Source organism: Branchiostoma lanceolatum, chromosome 5, assembly GCF_035083965.1.
Source record: "Branchiostoma lanceolatum isolate klBraLanc5 chromosome 5, klBraLanc5.hap2, whole genome shotgun sequence".
NCBI lineage: Eukaryota > Metazoa > Chordata > Leptocardii > Amphioxiformes > Branchiostomatidae > Branchiostoma > Branchiostoma lanceolatum.
The window spans coordinates 6,354,900-6,376,550 of NC_089726.1; the positions used below are offsets into that span (position 1 = coordinate 6,354,900).

A 21,651-nucleotide genomic window follows, 5' to 3' on the forward strand; every position below is an offset into this window, starting at 1 on the left:
AAAAGATTAACCACATGATAGTATCACATATCATATATTTCTGTTAAGATGATAGAATATTGTGAATCTGAATATATAAGGCCAAATAAAGATGAACATATTATATTTAAACTGTGAAGCAAAAAGAACGATTATTCTGCACGATAATAATTTTGCGTGTGGATGCGCAAAACTGACGTAGGCGAGAAGCATGCTGGGATAGGCCTCTTTCCTGAACCCAAAATCCAAGATGGGTGAGTGAATTTTTCTGTGTCAAAAAAACGACTAGATTTCAATTAAAGATGGACAATCATTCAAACTACCACTGTAGAAATGTTGTTAGTGTTATGTAGAATCGTTGGAAGTTGAAATGTACGCGTTTTTTGTTGGTTAAAGCGGGTTTATTCTGGAAGGAATACAGCACGTGCGGCGGTGCTGTTTCCAACATGGTGCGCGTAGATGATGGGGAGGGGGGTGGATAAATTTTCGGTTGCAGTAAATGGTGAAGCAGTAATCCTTCGTGGCACCTAGAAAATGCGACAACTTACATCGGTCATCCCTCACTGCCGTAACGTCGAAACACTATTTTGTGCGCACGGAGTTCTATGTAGTAGTTGGATCAACTTGATCGATCAAATGGGCCGTTCCAAAAAAAAAAAATACCCCCCCGGTTGACGACGTAGGACAGGATTCAGGATTTAGGGGGTTTGAAAGTAGTCGGGATTCCGGGATAAAGGGGGTTGAAGTCGTCGGGATTCAGGATTAAGGGGGTTGAAGTCGTCGGGATACCGGGATAAAGGGGGTCGAGGTCTTCGGGATGCAGGATTAAGGGGGTTGAAGTCGTCGGGATACCGGGATAAAGGGGGTTGAATAATATGCAGAAAATTGTGTCGTCAACCCCCCCTCCATTTTTTTTTTTTGGAACAGCCCAATAGCAGGGCTCGAAATACCAATGTGCAATTTGCACACTTTTTTCAAGATTTGCATGTAAAGATATTCTGAACGTGTAATTTTGCAATGAAATTCTACAACAGGTCCCCCTGACTTAGACATTATACTATATAGTGATCAGGGCATCCATGCTATGGTATTGCATGATTAGAAGAGCTCTTAAATTCACACTTTTTAATGTGTCAATCTTGTGTTATCTGGTGAAAGTAGTATACATTTACGTTACAAGTTTGCCTGTGGTGAATGCATGAAATAGGTGTTTTGATTGTTGGAATAATTATCTCCCAACTCGCCCACCCCTAGGTAAGCCCCGTGGTCTGCGTTCCGCCCGTAAGCTGAAGGATCACCGCCGGGAGCAGCGCTGGCACGACAAGTCCTTCAAGAAGGCCCATCTGGGTACCGCCGTCAAGGCCAGCCCCTTCGGAGGAGCCTCTCACGCCAAGGGCATCGTGCTGGAGAAAATGTGAGTTCTCGGGTTTCAGAAGTATATATTGGTAGTGTGTGATCTCATCATGCTGATTATTTCATGTAATTCAGGCATGACTGGAAAGTTGTTTATGACTATGAGCCTTATATGTATGGGTAAGAGACAAGAATCACAAAAGACTCCTACACTCTTAAGCTGCTTGACAAGGAATGTGTTATAAGAGTGGGGCTGGCCGTTCGATGTTCTAACAGGTGGTCCCATTCAGAATAACGGCTATCAACTGTCGAATTTGGACATTCCCAACATGTTTGTTTTCTTACTTTGAAAGTTTGAGGCCAGTCACTGCTCATTGCCTTACTATATGACAATGAGCAAAGGGAGTTGCCTCAGACACTAACCCTGGACCTGACCAACACAGGAGAGTTCTTCCATGCCTCCTGGCTTATTGGGTCTTGGTACATCCTCGAATATAAATTCATGCTCATACATGTATCCCTCAGGCAAAAAGCGTTAAGTTGAAACTGGGTTAATATAACTTTTCATTTTTATTAGCAAAGTCTGAAATAATGATGAACATGTAAGTTGTAACTAACATGTAGGCCATGTTGATTTGATTGTATGGATGATATCCACGAGCGCATAAATTTTCGTCTGTTTCCACATTTAGAAAAAAAGTTTTCGGCCATAGTACTGTAAAATCATACAAAGCAACCGCAAAGTGAGAAAATACATGCTGCAAATTGCAGAAAAAGATATTTCGGAAAACGTCAAAGAAGAAGTTTTGAAAGAACAAAATGAAGAACTTATATTGGGACACCATACTGTGTGTTTAGCTTTGTTCATCCTTCCTGAAAACGTAGATTTCATGAAGGCAACTTTTTTCACTCGCATGAGTTTTGGGGTCCCCAGAGGATGTCATCCATATAATCAAATCAACATGGCCTTACTTGAAACAAAAACACTATGTGTTAAAAACTCTACACGTTGATTTTGCGGATTGTTTCCCCAGTGGTGTTGAGGCCAAGCAGCCGAACTCTGCCATCAGGAAGTGCGTCCGTGTCCAGCTCATCAAGAACGGCAAGAAGATCACGGCCTTCGTACCCAACGACGGCTGCCTCAACTACATCGAGGTGGGTGAATGCATGTGTAATACAGTCACTGCTATGTTCAGATCTTAGTGATGAACTTTCCCAGGGTTTGGAGTGGAAAAAATGTCAAGAAAGAATTGGTGGAAGGCAAAAGTGTTGGCGTAACAATAAGGGTAATTGGCGGAGAACCCAGAAGTCCTGGGTTCGAATCCTTTGATATGCCACCGTTGTTGTGCCAGTTGGAAAGGCACTTTACACAACTTTCCTCACTCCACCCTGGTATAAAAATGGGCACCTGACTTAGGTTGGGGAGGTAAAAAGCAGTGGAAGAAAAGGGTTGGGCTCAGCCTTCAAATACTATGCCCTCAAAAGGCCATGGGACTACCTTTTACCCTTTTTTTTATCTTCCAAAATTCAGTTGTCTTCTTACTCTGAAGTTCCAATGATCAAAAATCTTATAATACCTGGTCTAAATGGGTTAATGTTTACTTGCCATGAGGCCAGTCACTGCATATTGCCTTACTATATGACAATGAGCAAAGGGAGTTGCCTCAGACACTAACCCTGGACCTGACCAACACAGGAGAATTATTCCATGCCTCCTGGCTTATTGGGTCTCGGTACATTCTTTGAATAATTGCTGAATTTTTTGATGGTAAAAACAAAAACATGAATCTGTGGATGAACGATTAATGAATTCATGTCATCTAAGTTAACTTTTTGTGTGTAGCCTTGTTTAGTTCCTGCTCAAACTTCTTTTTGCTAAGGCAGGCTTTAACACCGAACTTGTATTTGTGAAAGTAAGTTTGCTGGGAGAAGATGTTTGTTTGATACTTTAATCTTTATGTTCCTCCTGTTAATTCTGAAAAATTTGCAACAGCACGTTATATGTCGAGATGATAGGTGACTTAAAGTCTTGTTTTGTTTCACTTCCTTAGGAGAACGATGAGGTTCTGGTTTCTGGATTCGGTCGTAAGGGCCGTGCCGTCGGTGATATCCCCGGCGTCAGGTTCAAGGTCGTGAAGGTCGCCAACGTCTCGCTTCTCGCCCTGTTCAAGGAGAAGAAGGAGCGTCCAAGATCGTAGGACTACCGCGTCTGCTTCTTTGTGAAAATTCCAAAAAATAAAGGGAAGATGTACTCCTGAATCTTGTGTTTTGTTTTGACTGGGGACGAAACCAGGCTATTACCAGGCTATTAGGTAGCAGGGGGTCAGGGTGTCTTCTCGACGCCCTACACTAAGAAAACAAGGAAATTACATGCCCTCCTTTTGCAGAGGGGGCCCAGAAGATGCCCTGCTTTTGTATACACATGCACGTGTTGCCCCCACACATTTAACAGCATGTAAGTTCATAGACATGCAAGCAGCAATGCTACCAGGTAATGTTAATCCATAGAGCCCATTAGGTTCCGATTGGCCCCCCATTTCTGGACGCCCTGTCTATAAAGCCTAGCTACAAGGCTGTCAGAAACTGTCTGCAAATGCTTAAGTTCAACAAAGACAACAAGATTGATTGTCAAAACAATGCTTTATGTGCTCCTTTCCCACAATTTTGATGCATCACTCAGGGCTCTTTCAAGAAAGCAGAGCAATGTTATTTGCATAATATATATCAGTTGATCACCCTCCCTAACCAAATATAACATGTTCAAAGTCATATCTTAGCGAAGAAGGCTACTGAAACATTTCCTCGGGAACGGGTTTTGTTCGGGTTAAGAATTTTTCGCGTTTGCGTGGAAAAATTTTCGCGTTGAAAATTTGAAATGGAGAATTTATCTATAGGTTCAAAATATCAAAGTAATTTTATCATCAAAATTTTTCTCCCTTGGGAATAGACTTGAGTCCCTTGGGAATCAACTTGTTTTTTGTTTTTTTAAATTTCAGATTTTAAAAAAAAGTTTTTGGGCTTGAAACCTTAGATTTGTAAACCTTCAATTTCCTTCGGATCAACTAATTTGCATATTTTAATGTGCAAATGATCAAAATTACAGGCAAACTTTTCCCCTGCATGGGTGTGGTGAGGTTTGGTGTGTGCTATTCCCAAGGGACTCCAGTCTATTCCCAAGGGAGAAAAATTTTGATGATAAAATTACTTTGATATTTTGAACCTATAAATGAATTCTCCATTTCAAATTTTCCACGCGAACGCGAAAATTCTTAACGCGAACAAAACCCCAACCCATTTCCTCAATCATGTAAATATGTTCCCCCTGGTAAGATATATAAACAAACAAACAAAAGAATAATCTAATCATTTGCGGGGGTGACAACTAGCAGAAGTGAGTAATCACCTGTATTGTCTCCCCCACCATTATGTAAATAGGGAAGTCTCATAAAGGAATAGCATTTCCATCATTTACCACTAAGGAATAATAGTATCTTAACTACTTATGCAAATTAGGTCTCTTTTTGCATAATTGATATCTATCAATATTAATTCCTCTCAGTTACATATGTTGTGTTTGAGAGTCGTGTTTTACATAACACAAATCATGACGACCGTCAACCCATTCTCAAGTTATTCTCTTTCAAAGTTTGAAACAAAATCAGCTCATGCAGTTCTAAACAGCTGCTAGGGGGGCCAAACCTACACGGCGTACTGTCCTTACCAAGGCAAGAGCTATGTACCATTACAACAATCATGACCATAGCATGTCCAGAACATGAGATATCAAAACCGGAAGTTCCGCTGCAGTACCATGCATAACAGGCCGCTAAGGAGGGGGCCCAAAATCTAATAATTTAGAGGTCAACATACCAAATACTAGTATGAAGACAGTTCACCCACGTATTACCGTGTTCACAAACGCACACAGACACCCAAAAACATAGTACTAAACTAGAATGGCAACATTTTCGGGAAAATGCAGAATATTCCCCTCCCATTACCTACACCTCAAATATGACATCCTTAGCATTGACTGTAAGGATATGACGAAGTTTCTGCATAAATTATGCAAAGGAGGTCGGCATTAGCATAATTTATGGCCAGGTGTGTTTGGCCTTTCCTAAAGGTACCTACATCTCAAATATGACATCCGTAGCTTTTATGGTTAGGGATATGCATAAATTATCCATAATGCACTCATTAGCATAATTTATGGCCAGGTTTTCTGACCTTTCCTAAAGGTACCTGCATCTCATCCGTAGCCTTTACAGTAAGGGAAAAACAAGTTTATGCATAAATTATGCAAATGAGGTCCGCATTAGCATAATTTATGTACAGGTGTGTTCACCTCTCCTAAAGGTACCTACATGTGAAATATGCCATCCGTAGTCTTTACGGTAAGGGATATACATACATTATGCAAATGAGGTCCGCATTAGCATAATTTATGTACAGGTGTGTTCACCTCTCTTTAAGGTACCTACATCTGAAATAAGCCATCCGTAGTCTTTACGGTAAGGGATATACATACATTATGCAAATGAGGTCCTCATTAGCATAATTTATGTCCAGGTGTGTTCACCTTTCCTAAATATACCTACATCTCAAATATGACATCTGTAGCTTTTACGGTAAGGGAAATACAAGTTTCTGCATAAATTATGCAAATGAGGTCCTCATTAGCATAATTCATGGCCAGGTCTGTTTACCTTTCCTAAATGTATCTACTTCTCAAATATGGCATCTGCAGCTTTTACTGTAAACGCAATACAAGTTTTTGCATAAATTATGCAAATGAGGTCCTCATTAGCATAATTTATGCCCAGGTGTGTTCACCTTTCCTACAGATACCTACATCTCAAATATGACATCTGTAGCTTTTACGGTAAGGGAAATACAAGTTTCTGCATAAATTATGCAAATGAGGTCCTCATTAGCATAATTCATGGTCAGGTGTGTTTACCTTTCCTAAATTTATCTACATCTCAAATATGACATCTGCAGCTTTTACTGTAAACGCAATACAAGTTTTGCATAAATTATGCAAATGAGGTCCTCATTAGCATAATTTATGCCCAGGTGTGTTCACCTTTCCTACAGATACCTACATCTCAAATATGACATCTGTAGCTTTTACGGTAAGGGAAATACAAGTTTCTGCATAAATTATGCAAATGAGGTCCTCATTAGCATAATTTATTGTCAGGTGTATTCACCTTTCCTATAGGTACCTACATCTCAAATATAACATCCGTACATTTCAACATAAGGTACATATAACTTGCTGCAATACCATTAGTAGAGCTACCACCGCACATCTACTTGGTTTTTGGCAGAAGAAGAAGAAGAAAGAAGAAGAAGAAGAACAGGCAAGCAAAAACAGTATATCCCCCTTCCCACTGGAAGGGGAATATAAATATAGTATCGAACTATGTATAAGTAATGACATCATGCATGTAATTAATCGATAATGTAATGTGATATGGGAGTGATACGGCACACATGTGACCTCTGGTAGGTGTGACCTAACAGTTTTAGACAAACAAGCTGGCGCTCGCAAACAAACAAACAAACAACATGGCGCGCCAAATAGCATGTTCCCCAGCAAAAATTGTGGGACATTCTTCAAACCTGTATTAGAGAAGCAAAAAAAAAGCCATCAAACTAAGATTGAGACGCAGAAGTCCTAAATACTCTACATTTGTATGTTGAATTAACCAGCAAACAATCTGGTATTCGCACTGACAATCACTTTGTCATATATATATATGAGAGGACTGTTGAGAATGCTGTTCACGTAGGCATGACTCGGCGAATGTCCCGGAAGTGAAACAGGAACAGTTTCGCCTGAGTCAGTGGGGAAACCCATAACTCTCACCAGTACAGGGAGAAACAGGCAAGTCTCTACCCAGGCAGGTTCGTAACTGTGGAGTCTCAGACATCCAGGTGAGATTTAGACAAGTTTCATACATCCAGATTCCAGATGGAGTCTCAGACATCAAGGTAAGAGTTAGACAAGTCTTTTTATCCTGACAAGTTACAAGGACTACAGAGGTTTATAAACACTATTGTTAGCCCCCTTTGCAGGCCTCCCGGATGGGGCCGACATTTATTTAATTTTTTTCGGGGCGTGGGGCGCTAATTCGCAATTTTCAACTTATCTGGGCCAGGGTCTTTTGCTGGAGAAACCGTGGGCGGCAGATACGGTTTAACCATGTACCAGCAAAGAGCCCGGGCCAGATTAGTTGGAAATCAGCGCTCCCAAAAAAAATAATAAACGCCAGGAGGCTTGCAAAGGAGACTAAAGTCTTGCACGGCGGGTACTAGTACTCTGGACCGCAAGGGTGTATCAACGAGGGGACTAGATATTCGTATTCAAAATTATTAAGAGCGAATATTTGTAGGGATCAAACGATGGTGGGTAAAATAATCGATTTGGCTGAAGACGAAAACGAAACAATATCTGAATAGACCAACACTTAATTTTTGAAAGACGTATATTAGAGTTTTGGGGCAACCTTAAAACCATGCAATGTTTCAAGCTTCTAAAACCGCTGTAACATTGTAAGTGCCAATGTGGTAAATTGTTGGCTTCAAATTTATATTATATGATTAAAATGCCTATCAAATGCATGTTTGCAAAATCTTGGGTGTTGATGGGTTACCACGTGGTTATCCTCAAAAGAAGGCCACTTTTTACGTTTGACGAAAAGTGTGAATTTAGACATGCTCAAAAGTACTCTCCATTGTTTGATCCTTGCAAACATTTGCTCTTAATTGGGTTACTCTCTACCAGTGTAGGTGTGAAAGATAATTGCCTATGACCACAACTATTCCTGTCAAAACATGCATTCACAATGTGAAGGTTTCACAATATCTACCTTCGCCAACAAGATGTGGATAGATCCTTATGATATTTGTTAAGTGTGAGTACGGGTTGGGAAAAAGAAGGTCAATTTTGATAATGGGCCCCAGGGGCTTTCTATGGTACTGCAGCGGAATTTCCAGTTTTGATATCTCGTGTTTTGGACATGCTATTTTTAAGTGGTAGATGGCTATTCGCACAGAGACTAAGTGTGGTCGCTTTGGGATTTCTAGCGGCTCTTTTTTCGAACTGCAGGGGCACATGTCGTTCTACAATTTGAAAGAGAATGAAGAAGGGGTTGGCGGCCGGATCGTCATAGTTTTTGGTACGAAGATAGCTTTAGTGATGATTTACATTTAACAGAGATATCATGAAAATCAGTATCTAATATGCAGAATCAAGAATGAACATGCATGTATCTGCTGCATTCCATGATAGGACTCTCAAAACATCAATTATGCTAATGAAGACCTCATTTGCATTATCAATGAGAAGATACTAAAATTCCTTAGTGGTGAATGACGGGAATTTCAGGAAGATATTAAAGTAAAGGTGGACATTATTTGGCATAAATCATGCAAATCAGGGCCATATCTACATAGTATAATTATATACATGTAATTTACGAGGAAATTTTACAATAACATTTGCTAAGATAAGGCTTTCATACTTTAAGCAACTGTGCTATTAACTTATTTGGGTAGAGAAGATGTTCAACTGATATGATTTATGTAAATGAGGACAATATTTGCATAATTCATGACAAACAAATATATTACTTCACTTGAAAACGTTAACCTCATTTGGTTTTGAAAGTCAACCATATGCATGTTATCTCCAAGATTACAAATAGACAAATGTCTCAAAGTAACAAAACTGTCTGAATATTAAACAAATTGTTCTCTACTTTTTTAAAGGTTGATCTTTCGAGTTGAAATGAAATGTCTGGCATCAATATGACCAGCCTGGCAGACAAGTTACAGGACTTAGAGCTGTGCCTCAAGGGTCAACACAGCAAAGAACATAGGTATGGGCGGGCACTAAGGGAAGCCATTCTTTGCATGGATATCTCCATAGAAGTAGAAGTCTTAAAAAGTCTTGGGGACTGGCATCTTCAAAAAGGCAAGCGGAGCAAAGATTCGACAGAGTTTGACAAGGCTGCTGCGCTGTATGCTGCTGCCCTATTGCGCTGCACAGATCTAGACATGGGACAAACACTGGAACATCGCGTCGGCTACATGGAAAAACTCTCCAGACAACTGCTGCAGGGGTACACTCCACTCTTCCGGTGGTTGTCACCAGACTACTGGGGTACTACTGATAGCAATGTCTTGAGGGTTGCCGAAACTTGTGAGAAATTAGACAGAAGTAACAAAGAATCCCAGCATTCTGTTGAGGAGACTTACACAGAAACACTAGTGACAGCAATAGAAAATAGTGACATGTTCTTGGAGGTTGAGATTTTAAAATCTCTTGGAAATTTTTATCTTGAGCAAGGCAAGAAGGCTTATGATGTATCACAGTTCTCTAAGTCAACTGCCATGTACAGAAAAGCCCTGACGCGACGTGAGGATCCTGAGACAAAACAGACTCTGCACCATCGTATCAGTTATGCAGAGAAGATCAGAGCTAGAGAAGCAGTGAGACAGGTGAGAAGGCAGTTTCATTTTTCATTATCCGTAGGTAGTTCATCTAGTTATTTGATGTCATCACATGTAGCTCTTTAACTTATCACAAATATGATAAAGTGTGTAAAGACCTACACATCATATAATCAGTGTACATGCAAAAACATCACCAAGTAGGGGATATGTTTTCGTAGAATATTAGCTGAAAAAGTATGGGGACGGCATGCGTGTGTATGTGACATAAAAATTATGACAATTTTTATCAAATCTTGCAGCAGCTAGCAACAAAGAAACAAATGCAGATTGGAAGAAGACCATCCATGCGTCAGTACAAAGACCACTTGAAAAAAGGTGAATCCCTTACCAGGTCAGACCTGGACTCATCAGAGCAGCATTTTGCAGCTGCACTCAAGGCGGTACACATACCAGGTAAGGGAAATCTCATGTGAGTATTCTGTTATGTTTGGAAATTTATATCAACGAAATATGTTTCCAAACATCCATCCAAGTATGGAACTTGGTAATACATTCTCCTACGCAGACCTCCCGCGACCTATACAATATACCAAGGGGAGGCTCTGCTAAACCGGGCTGAGGTTTTCATTGCACTTCTGTGGGCGTGGCTTCTAACCAGCAGGCAGCCAATCAGAGAATCGGCCTTACCTAAAGAAAATTGTTAGGCGATTCTATGATTGGCTGACTGCTGGTTAAAATCCACGCCCGCAAAAGTGGAAACCTCAGCCCGATTTAGCAGAGCCTCCCCATGGTATATCCTTTAGGCCTCTGGTAGGGCTCTGCTTAGGAGAATGGGTACACGTACACGTACACGTACAGTAATGACAAAATATATAGAGAAACAATACTTCGGAATCCGCAATTCACATCCATGGAAATAAACAAGTTCTAAACTATACAATATCGCCAGACTTATCGAATATCATTGAAATTTACTTTCCGGGTAATGACAAATAGGATACAATCTGACTGTTAGACTTGTTCCTCAGCTCGGGTGTAAAACAGAGTTGCCCTTTCCCTTTGGATACAGTGTGGTAACAGACTACATTTTTAGTTCTTGACCATCGGTCTTGTCTGTTATTCAAACATGTGCAAGATAATATGTCCAACATTGAGTTCCTTTCCCCTAGACCCCACAGCCCAGCAGTACCAGAGAGAGGTGGAGCCCCTACGCAAGATGGGAGATGTCTACAGTAAGCGAGGTCAGCAGACAGGAGACGGGGGAGACTTTGTCAAAGCAGCAGCACTCTATAATGCAGCAATAGCCAGGTCAGAGGATCAACTACTCAATGGTAACATAGCAAAAGGTATTGAAGAAGTAGAGAAGTCATTTCTCAAATCTATCTTAGATATCCATTGCAATGTAAGCCAAGAGAACACACAAAACCACAAGAAACAGCTGAAGGTGATGCGAGACCAGATCAAGCTGGAGATAGAAACCATTGACCAGCAGCTGGATCCCTATGCCCATGATGAGGACGACCCATGTGTCAAAGAGATAGAAGCAAAACGAGGTCAGGCTGTCAGGCAGTTGTTTGAGAAGATTTCACAACAAAGGAAGGAGTTCATCAGCCTGCTTGTAGAAGAGTGTATTGGGCTAATGGGTCCCCCTCCCTGCAAGTTTGCCCTGATAGGTTTGGGTTCACAGGCCACAGGACTGGTAACTCCATACTCAGACCTGGAGTTCGCCATCTTGGTTGAAGAAGAAAGTAAACCATGTCTTTTGTATTTTCGCAACCTCACCCACTATCTACACCTCAAGGTGGTCAACTTGGGAGAAACCATTCTTCCAGCACTGGGAATAAAATCTCTCAATGACTTCTACTCTAAAAATCCACTAGACAACTGGTACTATGACTCTGTTACACCTCGTGGGTTTGCATTCGATGGTTCCATGCCAATGGCAAGCAAGACTCCACTGGGCAGACAGGGAACTATGGACAAACCACCCAGTGAACTCATCTGCACCCCAAACAACATGGTTTCAATACTTCAAAATGATGTCACATTATACCTGCAGGAAGGATATCACCTTGCCAGTATCTTGAGAAATCCATGCCTGATAGCAGGGGACCAGAATATGATTGACACATACATGGCCATGACAGAGAAGATACTGCGAACTGATGGGGGCAAAATAGCTCAACAACTGGCACAGGAGACACAGAGGGAGAACATCAAAAACTCTTTATACAATAATGAGGAAACAATTACAGCAAGGTTGATTAATGTAAAGAAAGAACTCTATCGCTTCCCATCTTTAGCGGTTGATTTCTTGGCCATGTGCTCCCATATTAAACCTACCACGATTTGGAAGATGATAGAAGAAATGAAAAACAAACAAGTGATCAGTTCCAACAATGCCCACCACCTGACAGTGCTTACCAGCATCTCAGCAGAGCTCAGGCTCAAAACCTACATTGCAAATGGTGGACAGAAGGAAAACTTTTCAGCTTTGGCCTCAATGGAAGCAATTCTAAATCAACAGGAATCATCCCTACAGACCGATGAAGAAATGCATTTAACAAATGCACTGAAACCAGTTTTTCATTTATCAAATGAAAAACAGCTTTTCAGATACTATCATACAGCAGTTCCTCTAAAATCTGTTTTGTCTAAATGGTCTGAGAATTCAGACCTACAGTCATTCTCTGATTTCTATGATACTTCTCCAAAAGTACAAGGACATATGTACCATTCGTTATGCAAATATCGACTGGCTATGAGCTACTACCATGAGGCCCTCAAGACAGCTGATGGAACTGACACTGAGGATACTATGCTGCTCCTCTGCAACATTGGAACAGCGAGTTTTTCGGCTTTTGATAGTCACAAAGCTATCCGCTACTATGAACAGGCACTAAAGATGCATGGAAATATCCATGGACAGAGTACAGCACATCCTGAGATGACATCCGTACTTAATAACAACCTGGGTGAAGCCTGGACCAGCCTGGGAGAGTACAAGAAAGCAATCAGGTACCATGAACATGCACTGCAGATGTTAATGAGTGTCTATGGCCCGCGTACACAACATAATGTCATTGCCGACACACTCCAAAACCTGGGGGTAGTCTTCCTTCATTTAGGTGATTACAGGAAAGCAATCAGCTACTTTGAACAGGCACTACAGATGAATGGAATGATCTATGGTGAGATTTCAGCACATCCTGACATTGCTAGATTACTGAACAGCCTGGGTGTAGCTTGGAGTAACTTGGGTGAACACAGGAAAGCAGTTAGTTACCATGATCGGGCACTACAGATGTGGAGGGATATCTATGGTTCACAAACAGTCCATCCTGACATTGCAAGTTCATTCATCAACCTGGGTGGAGCCTTTGTCAGCCTGGGCAAATACAGAAAAGGAATCAGCCACCTTGAACAGGCACTACAGATATTGAGGGGTATCTATGGTCAGAGTACATCACATCCTTACATTGCCTCAGTACTGAGCAACCTGGGTGTAGCCTGGGGTAACCTGGGTGAACACATGAGAGAACTTAGCTACTATGAACAGGCACTGCAGATGCACAGGAGTATCTATGGTCCGCAAACAGCACATCCTGACATTGCCAACTCACTTAGCAGCCTGGGGGCAGCTTGGTATAGCCTGGGCAAATACAGAAAAGCAGTCAGCTACAATGAACAGGCACTTGAAATGTCGAGAAGTGTCCATGGTCATACAGCACATCCCCATATTGCCACAGCACTGAACAGCCTTGGGACAGTCTGGAGTCGCCTGGGTGAACATGGGAGAGCAGTCAGCTACTATGAACAGTCTCTACTGATGTTCAGGGGTATATATGGTCAGACTGCAGCACACCCTGACATTGCTACATTACTAGACAACCTGGGGAAACTCTGCGTTTACCTTGGTGAACACAGGAGAGCAGCTAGCTACATTGACCAGGCACTACAGATGAGAAGGAACATCTATGGCCCACAAACAGCACATCCTGACATTGCAAGCTCACTCAACAACTTGGGAATGCTTTTGTACAAAATGGGAGATTTCTCGTCAGCTACATGTAAAAGAACCCTCCTAGAAGCCTTGGCCATGGCAAAGCAGATCTATCCTGACGACCAAAGTCACCCACTGATAAAGACAATTGAAATGAACCTTAATTGCCCATAAATGACACAGGACAACCGTCTCATGTTGAATCCAAAACATTAAGACTATCCTTATATATTTTAATCATGTTGTTGTACAACATAAGAACCAGTAGAAACATTATGATGGGGAATAACAGACGATAAAGCGAACAAAGTGGTGAATATTTGAGTTAGTGTATGACAAAAACTCCCTTGCCCATTCGATGTATAATCATTGTTTGAGACACAATCAATGTTAAAACTATGTCTGAGTGATAACTTGTTGGTAGCAGAACAAAAGGTTGACTGATGGGCTAATTCACAAAAATATCAAATATATAAAAACGTCCTGAGAACTGTGGGTCTGCTGTTGAGGCTATCATGCCCAGTGCATCATGTGCGCCACAATCTCAAAGTTTGGCCCAAACAATCTATCAATGATTCTTAGACAGTAATACATGGTCAAGACGCAAGGAAAAATGCCCTGAAGAGCTATCTACCACAGACTCAAGAATCATATAGCAATTGCCCAGAACCAGAAGTTCCGCTGTAGTACCATTAGAAGTCACTAGGGGCCTAAGATCTAAATCTAATCATTTCGAGGTTTCATCAAGACCTATAGCAACATACTAAATACCAAGACAATACACTCAGGCATTCATGTTCACAGACAGACACACGCCGCTGAAAACATAACTTTCTTTGCAATGGTTATATAGGCATTCTAAGGCTTCTTGAAGGGGGGGGGGGGGTTACTGTCAGACAGGTCACAGTTGAAGACTCTGATCATATGTGGCCTAGCAGAATCTCTGGTCATTCAAAACTGTATGTTTGTCCGAGGATCTGCTCCCAGGCCGACACGGGGGCTCATGATTATGGCATGGGGGTGCACATGCTGCACCCTTGTTCCCCTCTTTAGAAAAACAATGCTGTATGACTTTCTGAATGTGAAGTTGGCTCACTGAGACTTGCCTCTGCTTACAACTATTAACTACTACTAGTAAATACATTCATTTAAGAAAAATGACATGTAGTGTACAACACCAGTGTTCTTTATTCACCAATAGAGAAGTTTAAAATCTCACAGAGTCTTGAAAAAAATACATTATATACAACATCACATCACAATTCTTCAGAAACCCAGAATTTATACATTTACTTGTCCACGTATAGAAAATATAACCACACAATACTTGTGACATACACTTCTAACTACAAAAATAGATCGTGTTTCATATTAGTCTAAACTGTGGTGATATGAGTACTCATGCAAATATACATTTCATTTATGTTTGAAGAATTGGTGACAAATTTCTATTTTTTTAATGAAAATCTAAGAGATAACAGACCCCAAAAAAGATGTAGTCGCTGAAGAAAAATTCACTGCATGTGACGTCATTACCACAGCACTAAAGGTTCAACATGGAATTTATCTGGTCTTTAGGTCACAGAAAACTGAACAGTTACAGAGAATTCATCCTCTAATCCATAGCATTTTCCTCAACACATTCAACACAGCAGCTTACGATTCAATACAACATACAAACTTAGCATGTGCTCATTTTTTTTGGTATGTACAAGAAATATAGATATCTCCAGTCTTCACTCATCTAGAATTGTAAAGATACAACCTATAGTATAGTGCAAAATATTTAAGTACACTTCATATCTGTGTTTAAAGGCACTGCAGCATTAGGCTTTGACATCTAGAAAAGATGACAGTTTATCTTCTAAAGTCTACATAATTGAACTTATATCAAAGCAATTGATGGACTGTAGAAGCAATTATCAAGTGTACTTCTTGCAAGACGATCCTTCAAAATACATATAACGTTGGGTAACCTAAATTCGTGGGGTACTTAAAGTCGGGATTTTTCGAAAACGGGGTATTTAGGGATATGTGCTAGATGCAACATCAGTAATACCACTAGAAATGCAAACTTGACAGACTAACGTATTCAGAACACTGTCTGAAAAGCTTCGATAACCATGCATTAGAAGTTGGCGACGTCAAAAACTCTCCGTCCCTTATTGACAGAGTCTGGGGGCTTCGTGGGAGAATCACCCAGCACGGTTGTTCGCTGGTTTATAAGACAAATGTCACATCTCCTGCCTGCTAAACACAATTATTTATAAGACAACTTATTACAATCTCTTTTGCTAACCTGCAACTGGATTCTAAGTGTGATCAATCATCAAAACTCCTCTCTGTTGCTACAACCTACGGCACGTGTATTTTCCCGCCGCCATATTGTTAACCAGAATCCTGTTGTCAAGCAGACGACAAAGGTTTGTGAGGAACACTTTTTGTCTAAATGCTGCGTGTGATAGTGGACTGAGGAAGATATTTTCCTCAAAGTTTGCTCCTAACACAACAAGGAACACATGGACATAGTAGTATTACCATTGCTACGGCATCCAGCTAACTCTCCATGAATAATGTAACGTTACACGTTGCCCGATGATGACGATGGGCCGACTTTGAGTGAAGTTCTACCGACTCAACACACGGGTTGTTCCCGAACTGGCCTGATGTGTGCGGTACGGCCGTTTTTTCGTGTATTTTTTTTACTTGGACACGTCTATATCCATAGCACTCTCCTCAAGCCAAGGATGGAACGAATAGCTGCTGTATAAAATGTAATTAGCGGTAAGATATTCAAGACGAATCTTCTCTCCCGAATTAATGTGCCCCCCTGTCCGACAACACTGTCATTGTGCGTGCGGCGGACGGTAGTTTCAAGTTGAAATATTATGGTGTCAGCACGACTAGAGACAAAATCTACCATATATATGATTAGTGCAAAGATAGTACATGATACTGACAGAATAATAGAAAAAAAGGATGGTTTATTGTTCTGCTAGATTGATTTCAGTCAACCATTATCGGAAAAATCCCGAATTTAGGTTACCCAACGTTACATATGACCATAATGGTTTTAAAAAAACACAGTAATTCTTTAATTCCAGAATATCAGTTTTCATGGAGAGTTTCAGGTGACTAGAACACATTTACTGACGTGCAATGATGAACTTAAAACTTTACAAAAGGATCAAATAACATACAATCATTTTAATTATTTCACTGCATACGAATTTGGTTACCAAGAAAGTGAACTCCACAAGCTAAATTATCATTCAAAGTGACAGTCATCTCTAGTCGTCGAGCTGGCACAACATGGCAGCTCCGCGCTTGATCCAGTGCTGAACCGGCTTGTCGGTGGGGAGAGCGATCATCAGCACGAAGTTGGTGGAGTGTCCGGTCGTAAGGAGCACGCCACGCCGCTCGGAGGTCTTGTAGACCGGGCACTGGTAGTCGCCCCGGTCAGGGAGGTCGGCCTTCAGCGCTGGTTTCACCCAGATGATCGGGATTGGTTCGTTGAGGATCTTTGGGACCTGAAAAGGGATAACAACAGTGAGACTCAGGGTAGGGGGAAGGTAATGTATTTATATTAATTTTATTCATAAAGAATACTCAATTCTCAAGTCTGCCAAACTAGGCACAGGCTATTTCTTAGGGTCAAATTGTGACTTTGGAACTGTTCATATTTGTAAATAACATTATAATACATTGTACAATGTACAATTTGTACTGATAGCATGCAAATGGGGTGATCAGAATGCTGATACCTATAGTATATGTAGGCCACAATTTGAACCCACAACTATGAGGTCTAGAAGCCTGGTTGCTAACAACTAGACCATGGCATGCTACATGCAAGATGCACTTTAAAGTACAATGTAGTGCACATCAGGTAAGAAGATGACATTACCTTGTTTAATGAGTACTAGTTTGGCAAGTTACATGTACTTTTAGCTTCTGAACGTGCATCAGATTCTACAGATATCACAATGATCACCCCCCTCCCCCATAACAGTTCTGAAACTACACTTTGCCCTGACAGTACATACCTGTTCAGCGAGTACTCCCTTCTTCTTGTCCCAGCGACAGCCGTCCAGGAACAGACCGATGACGTAGACACCGTCCTCAGGCGCAGCATCACTGGTCTCACGAGGAATCACCTGCCAGGGGAAAATGTACACAGGTTATTTTAACCTTAAGCAATCTGGTGAGTTTCATCAAAAACCAGAACTGACGATACCAAAAAATAGGAAGTTCTGTTGTAGTGCCAAGGAAGGCTGCTAGGAGACGCAAAATTGGGAAAGGCACTTAACACCTATTTGCTCAGTTGACTGAGGTCAAAATGAGTACCTAGCTTTGGTTATTATAGGAACGTCATATGAGACTGGACGTAAATCAGATGACCCGTGTATGCGAAAAGCCACACCTTGGGCACATAAAAGAACCCACCACACTTAATGAAAAGAGTATGGGTCCACCCGGTGTGGTGTGTTATGCCTAAAGGCACATGTTACTGGTAAAACAAACAAACAAACTTTACCTCAAAGTCGAAGACAAGCTTGTCGATGGCGATGGTGTACTTCCTGGCGTAGTTCTGCATGGCACCCGTCAGGAAGGCCTGCGTGAAGAAGAACCCGGAGATCCAGAATACCATAGGTTTCCCCTGGTCCATCCACGTCTGCAGAGAAAACACAACAAATTCGATAAAAGTTTACCATTGTTAGACTTTTAGTTTCTTGCCCAGACATTTATTTCCATGGATCTTACGGTGCTGTTTCAAACTACATGTGCTTTGAGGTTCTCTCTTCCCATCTGTCCAGGCAATAACCTCGTACACACCCCGTCTTTGGCAATGACTTTTGGATTTGAAAAGTTAAAAAAGTGCGTACTTTATCCGAGGAAATATGGTAAAGGATCTAACCTGTAGGAACACGATCCTGGCCAGGAAGTCGTTGATGTAGCTGCCGAGCGGTTTGAGGCTGGGGTAGGAGCGTTTGGCCCAGATGGCCGGCACCTTCCCCACCGTCAGACTGTGCGCCACCCCCTCCAGTTCAGCTGACATCACCACCAGACCCTTGATGGCCTTCTGTAGGTTCTGCAGCGAGGAGCGGATGATGTCCAACAGTCTGGGAACATAGGAATACAAAAGTTAATTAGATTTGAACCATTTCTGAGTTCATCTGTACAAATATAATTCTGTTGGATAGGCTTGAATCATTTCAGAGTGTAACTGTAGAATATTGATCTGTTGGTTGGAATATGACTGATTGTCCTATGCGACGCATTTAGCAGCAACATATCACACTCACTGCTCGGGGCTTCATGGTTGGACAAGTCCATTGGCCTGATTGCCCAGGACTGACCGGGCCAGAGCATGTCGTATCCTACTAGCCCGATCGGGCCAGTGCTATTTTTCCATGGGTAGATGCAGGTAGATATTTCTCCGCTAGCCTGACTTTGCTCCCAGCGGCTTGCCCGCGACTGACCAGCTCTAGAAGCTTGTCAGACGCCCGTAAAGCTAGCCGGCCCTGGCCAAACAAAAAAGCAAACAAACAAACAAAGCCCTCCTTACTTGTTGAAGCGTTCCATCTCCTGCACCAGTACAGTGTTCATGCTCTCCCCGTAAGTCACGGGGTACTTCTCCTGGGCGACCTCCAGGTCAAAGTCCTTGGGCAGCTTGCTCAGGATGTCCTTAGCAATCTCAAACAGTGCCGTCTCTCCGCCCCCAGCAACACCACCTCCCGAGGAACCTGCAAGGGGGTTAAAGGAACTGATCAGGGCAGGCCAATGTCTTAGAATTAGTTGTTGAAGAGAAAGGAAGTAATGATGATAAGCAGTTACTCCACATGTCCATATTAGTAGGGAATTGACCAACTTCAACACTACAATGATGTTAACACCAAGACTGGAACAAAATCCAACTTTACGCCATAAGATGTCGAAGTACAATGTAGAATCTTTGGTAACTTTATAAACTTCAGGTCCTTATATATAACCAATAACATATTAATAAATGATGCATACACCACAAAAAAATTACCATGATCATAACCTGGAATCACCATATAACATTTAGTATAATATGTTTGGTTTATTACGTGGGTTATCAAACTGACAACAAATCAAACATGAAGAAATTCTGAGTTAGTATTAGTTCACCTTGGCCCCCTACAGCTTTTACCTTTGAAACATGACAACAACGTATGTTAGTACAACAATGTACTTTATAAAACATACTCCTGGACCAGCTTACTGGCCCTTAAACCTTATTTTCCCACCAGATCAACATTTGAAGTGTTAGTAATGTGAACCTTAAACATGAAAACATTGTAACAAACACAACAGAAAAACACAGAGACAATGCGTTTGTTAAGATCAGAACCCTTGTAAACTATTATATAATCATATGTTATATATTTATACATATAAACCTTATGAACAGATTGTTTTGTTAGTAGTTGTGATCCCGACACCAAGACACAGGAACTTTCACCATGTTGTACACTGACAGGGAAGGACATGGTTTAGAACATACATTTTCTGTACATGTATGGACAAGACATACATGTACGTGTACGTGTACACAGAAACATGTTCTCATGCTGTCCTTTTCAGCTTAGTGTTAAGAAATAACTTGGAATGATCCCAGGCATCTTGATGGTCAATGGACCTTTAACAGACTGAATTGAAACTGTTTACATTACAGCATTATGATATTACCACGAATCGGTTTGGCAGGTCATAGAAAAATAATGTTCTTGGTACTAACCTATTTTCCAATATACGATATTGCCTGTCATTTTGAGGTTGATTTACCTTTTTCATTTAAAAGATTTTCAAGTAATATTGTCCTCATTTTTATGATTGAGGAATGCAGGGACAACATGAGAAATCTTCGTTTCTGACAGCACAGTTTGCTAAAACATCTCACCAGAACTTGGTCCACTGTCCTGCGACTCTGGAAGGTGGAAAGGAAGTGTGGGTTTAAATTGGTACTACATAATCATGACAAAGGCCTTTGCATTAGGACAACTGTACAATGTACATTGTATACATACATTGTACAGTACAGAATGGTTACTATTATTATTAATATAGGTACAGTAAGGTATGATGAATGAGATGCACGATAATGGCTAGACACTAGTCAGAGAGAACTTAACTATTTGTATGTATCACAATAATCCGATTGTAGAACATGGTACAATGACCAGGTTTCGAAATCAAATTGTTCAATCATTCTTTTGACTGTAGATTAATTGGATGCTGCTGCTGGAAAAAAACAACAATCCGTACAATAATTGAAGAACATGTTGTGCAATGATTTAGTAATGAATCTGCAGAAATGAAAAAGTGTTATATTAAAATTCTTACCCTGTGTGAGGAGGATGGAGTCAAACAGCTGCCGAGTCTCCAGCAGCTCCTTGGAGATGTCCACGTTCTCGTGCATGCCGAAGATCTCCGGGTTTTGGGACATTGGCAGGGTCTACAAGGGGGATCACATATTACGTACAATGTAGCACACAATGTTTATATGATTGTGTTACATGTATCACATACAGTAGTAGTAGCCTGGTACTGTAAAAGTGGAAATGTTCATGGCTCAAGTAGTAACCGCTTTACTTTGAACTTAAAACCAGCACAAAAATCTTTATCTGTCTTCTACAACTGCAAAACTACATGAAACTTGCCTCTATAGCAAACATGAAGCCTTTTACACTATATACTATTAGTTAATAATCATATTCAAGCAATTCTTTAAATAAGGACTAAAAGCCTTTTGTTTCTATGAAGTAAAGTTTTTGGTGTATCAGGTTTTCTTTTTCCATTAAAGCAGGGCAGACAAATCA

The 21,651-nt window shown here is 41.1% G+C and overlaps 3 protein-coding genes across 7 annotated transcripts in view; 2 read left to right on the forward strand and 1 right to left on the reverse strand.

Moving 5' to 3' along the window:
- Positions 1–154: 154 nt before the first annotated feature.
- Positions 155–3,591, forward strand: LOC136434650 (small ribosomal subunit protein uS12). Its single transcript, XM_066427577.1, has 4 exons — positions 155–233; positions 1,234–1,393; positions 2,367–2,487; positions 3,384–3,591. Exons 1-4 carry the CDS (start codon positions 230–232, stop codon positions 3,528–3,530), a joined length of 432 nt encoding a protein of 143 aa, XP_066283674.1. The 5' UTR covers positions 155–229; the 3' UTR covers positions 3,531–3,591.
- Positions 3,592–7,157: 3,566 nt separating this feature from the next.
- On the forward strand, positions 7,158–14,879 carry LOC136434652 (uncharacterized). Of its 3 annotated transcripts, none has more exons than XM_066427585.1 (4): positions 7,158–7,278; positions 9,115–9,846; positions 10,104–10,254; positions 10,971–14,879. In XM_066427585.1, exons 2-4 carry the CDS (start codon positions 9,139–9,141, stop codon positions 13,976–13,978), a joined length of 3,867 nt encoding a protein of 1,288 aa, XP_066283682.1. In that variant the 5' UTR covers positions 7,158–7,278; positions 9,115–9,138; the 3' UTR covers positions 13,979–14,879. The 3 variants fall into 3 exon arrangements, with proteins under 3 accessions (XP_066283682.1, XP_066283680.1, XP_066283681.1); XM_066427583.1 differs by having other exon boundaries at positions 7,159–7,278; positions 10,101–10,254; XM_066427584.1 differs by lacking the exon at positions 7,158–7,278 and adding an exon at positions 8,308–8,522 and having other exon boundaries at positions 10,101–10,254.
- A 95-nt stretch (positions 14,880–14,974) lies between these two features.
- Positions 14,975–21,651, reverse strand: part of LOC136434651 (dynein axonemal heavy chain 12-like) — a 58,105-nt gene continuing 51,428 nt past the window's right edge. For 2 of the 3 annotated variants that reach the window (XM_066427579.1, XM_066427581.1), the window contains 7 exons: positions 21,176–21,287; positions 20,733–20,759; positions 19,374–19,551; positions 18,723–18,927; positions 18,342–18,479; positions 17,851–17,961; positions 14,975–17,334 (listed from right to left, as the gene is read on the reverse strand). In XM_066427579.1, coding sequence (XP_066283676.1) covers positions 17,095–17,334; positions 17,851–17,961; positions 18,342–18,479; positions 18,723–18,927; positions 19,374–19,551; positions 20,733–20,759; positions 21,176–21,287 — 1,011 coding nt within the window. In that variant the 3' untranslated portion in view covers positions 14,975–17,094. The remainder of the gene's footprint in view (positions 17,335–17,850; positions 17,962–18,341; positions 18,480–18,722; positions 18,928–19,373; positions 19,552–20,732; positions 20,760–21,175; positions 21,288–21,651) is intronic. The other variant, XM_066427580.1, reaches the window with a different exon arrangement.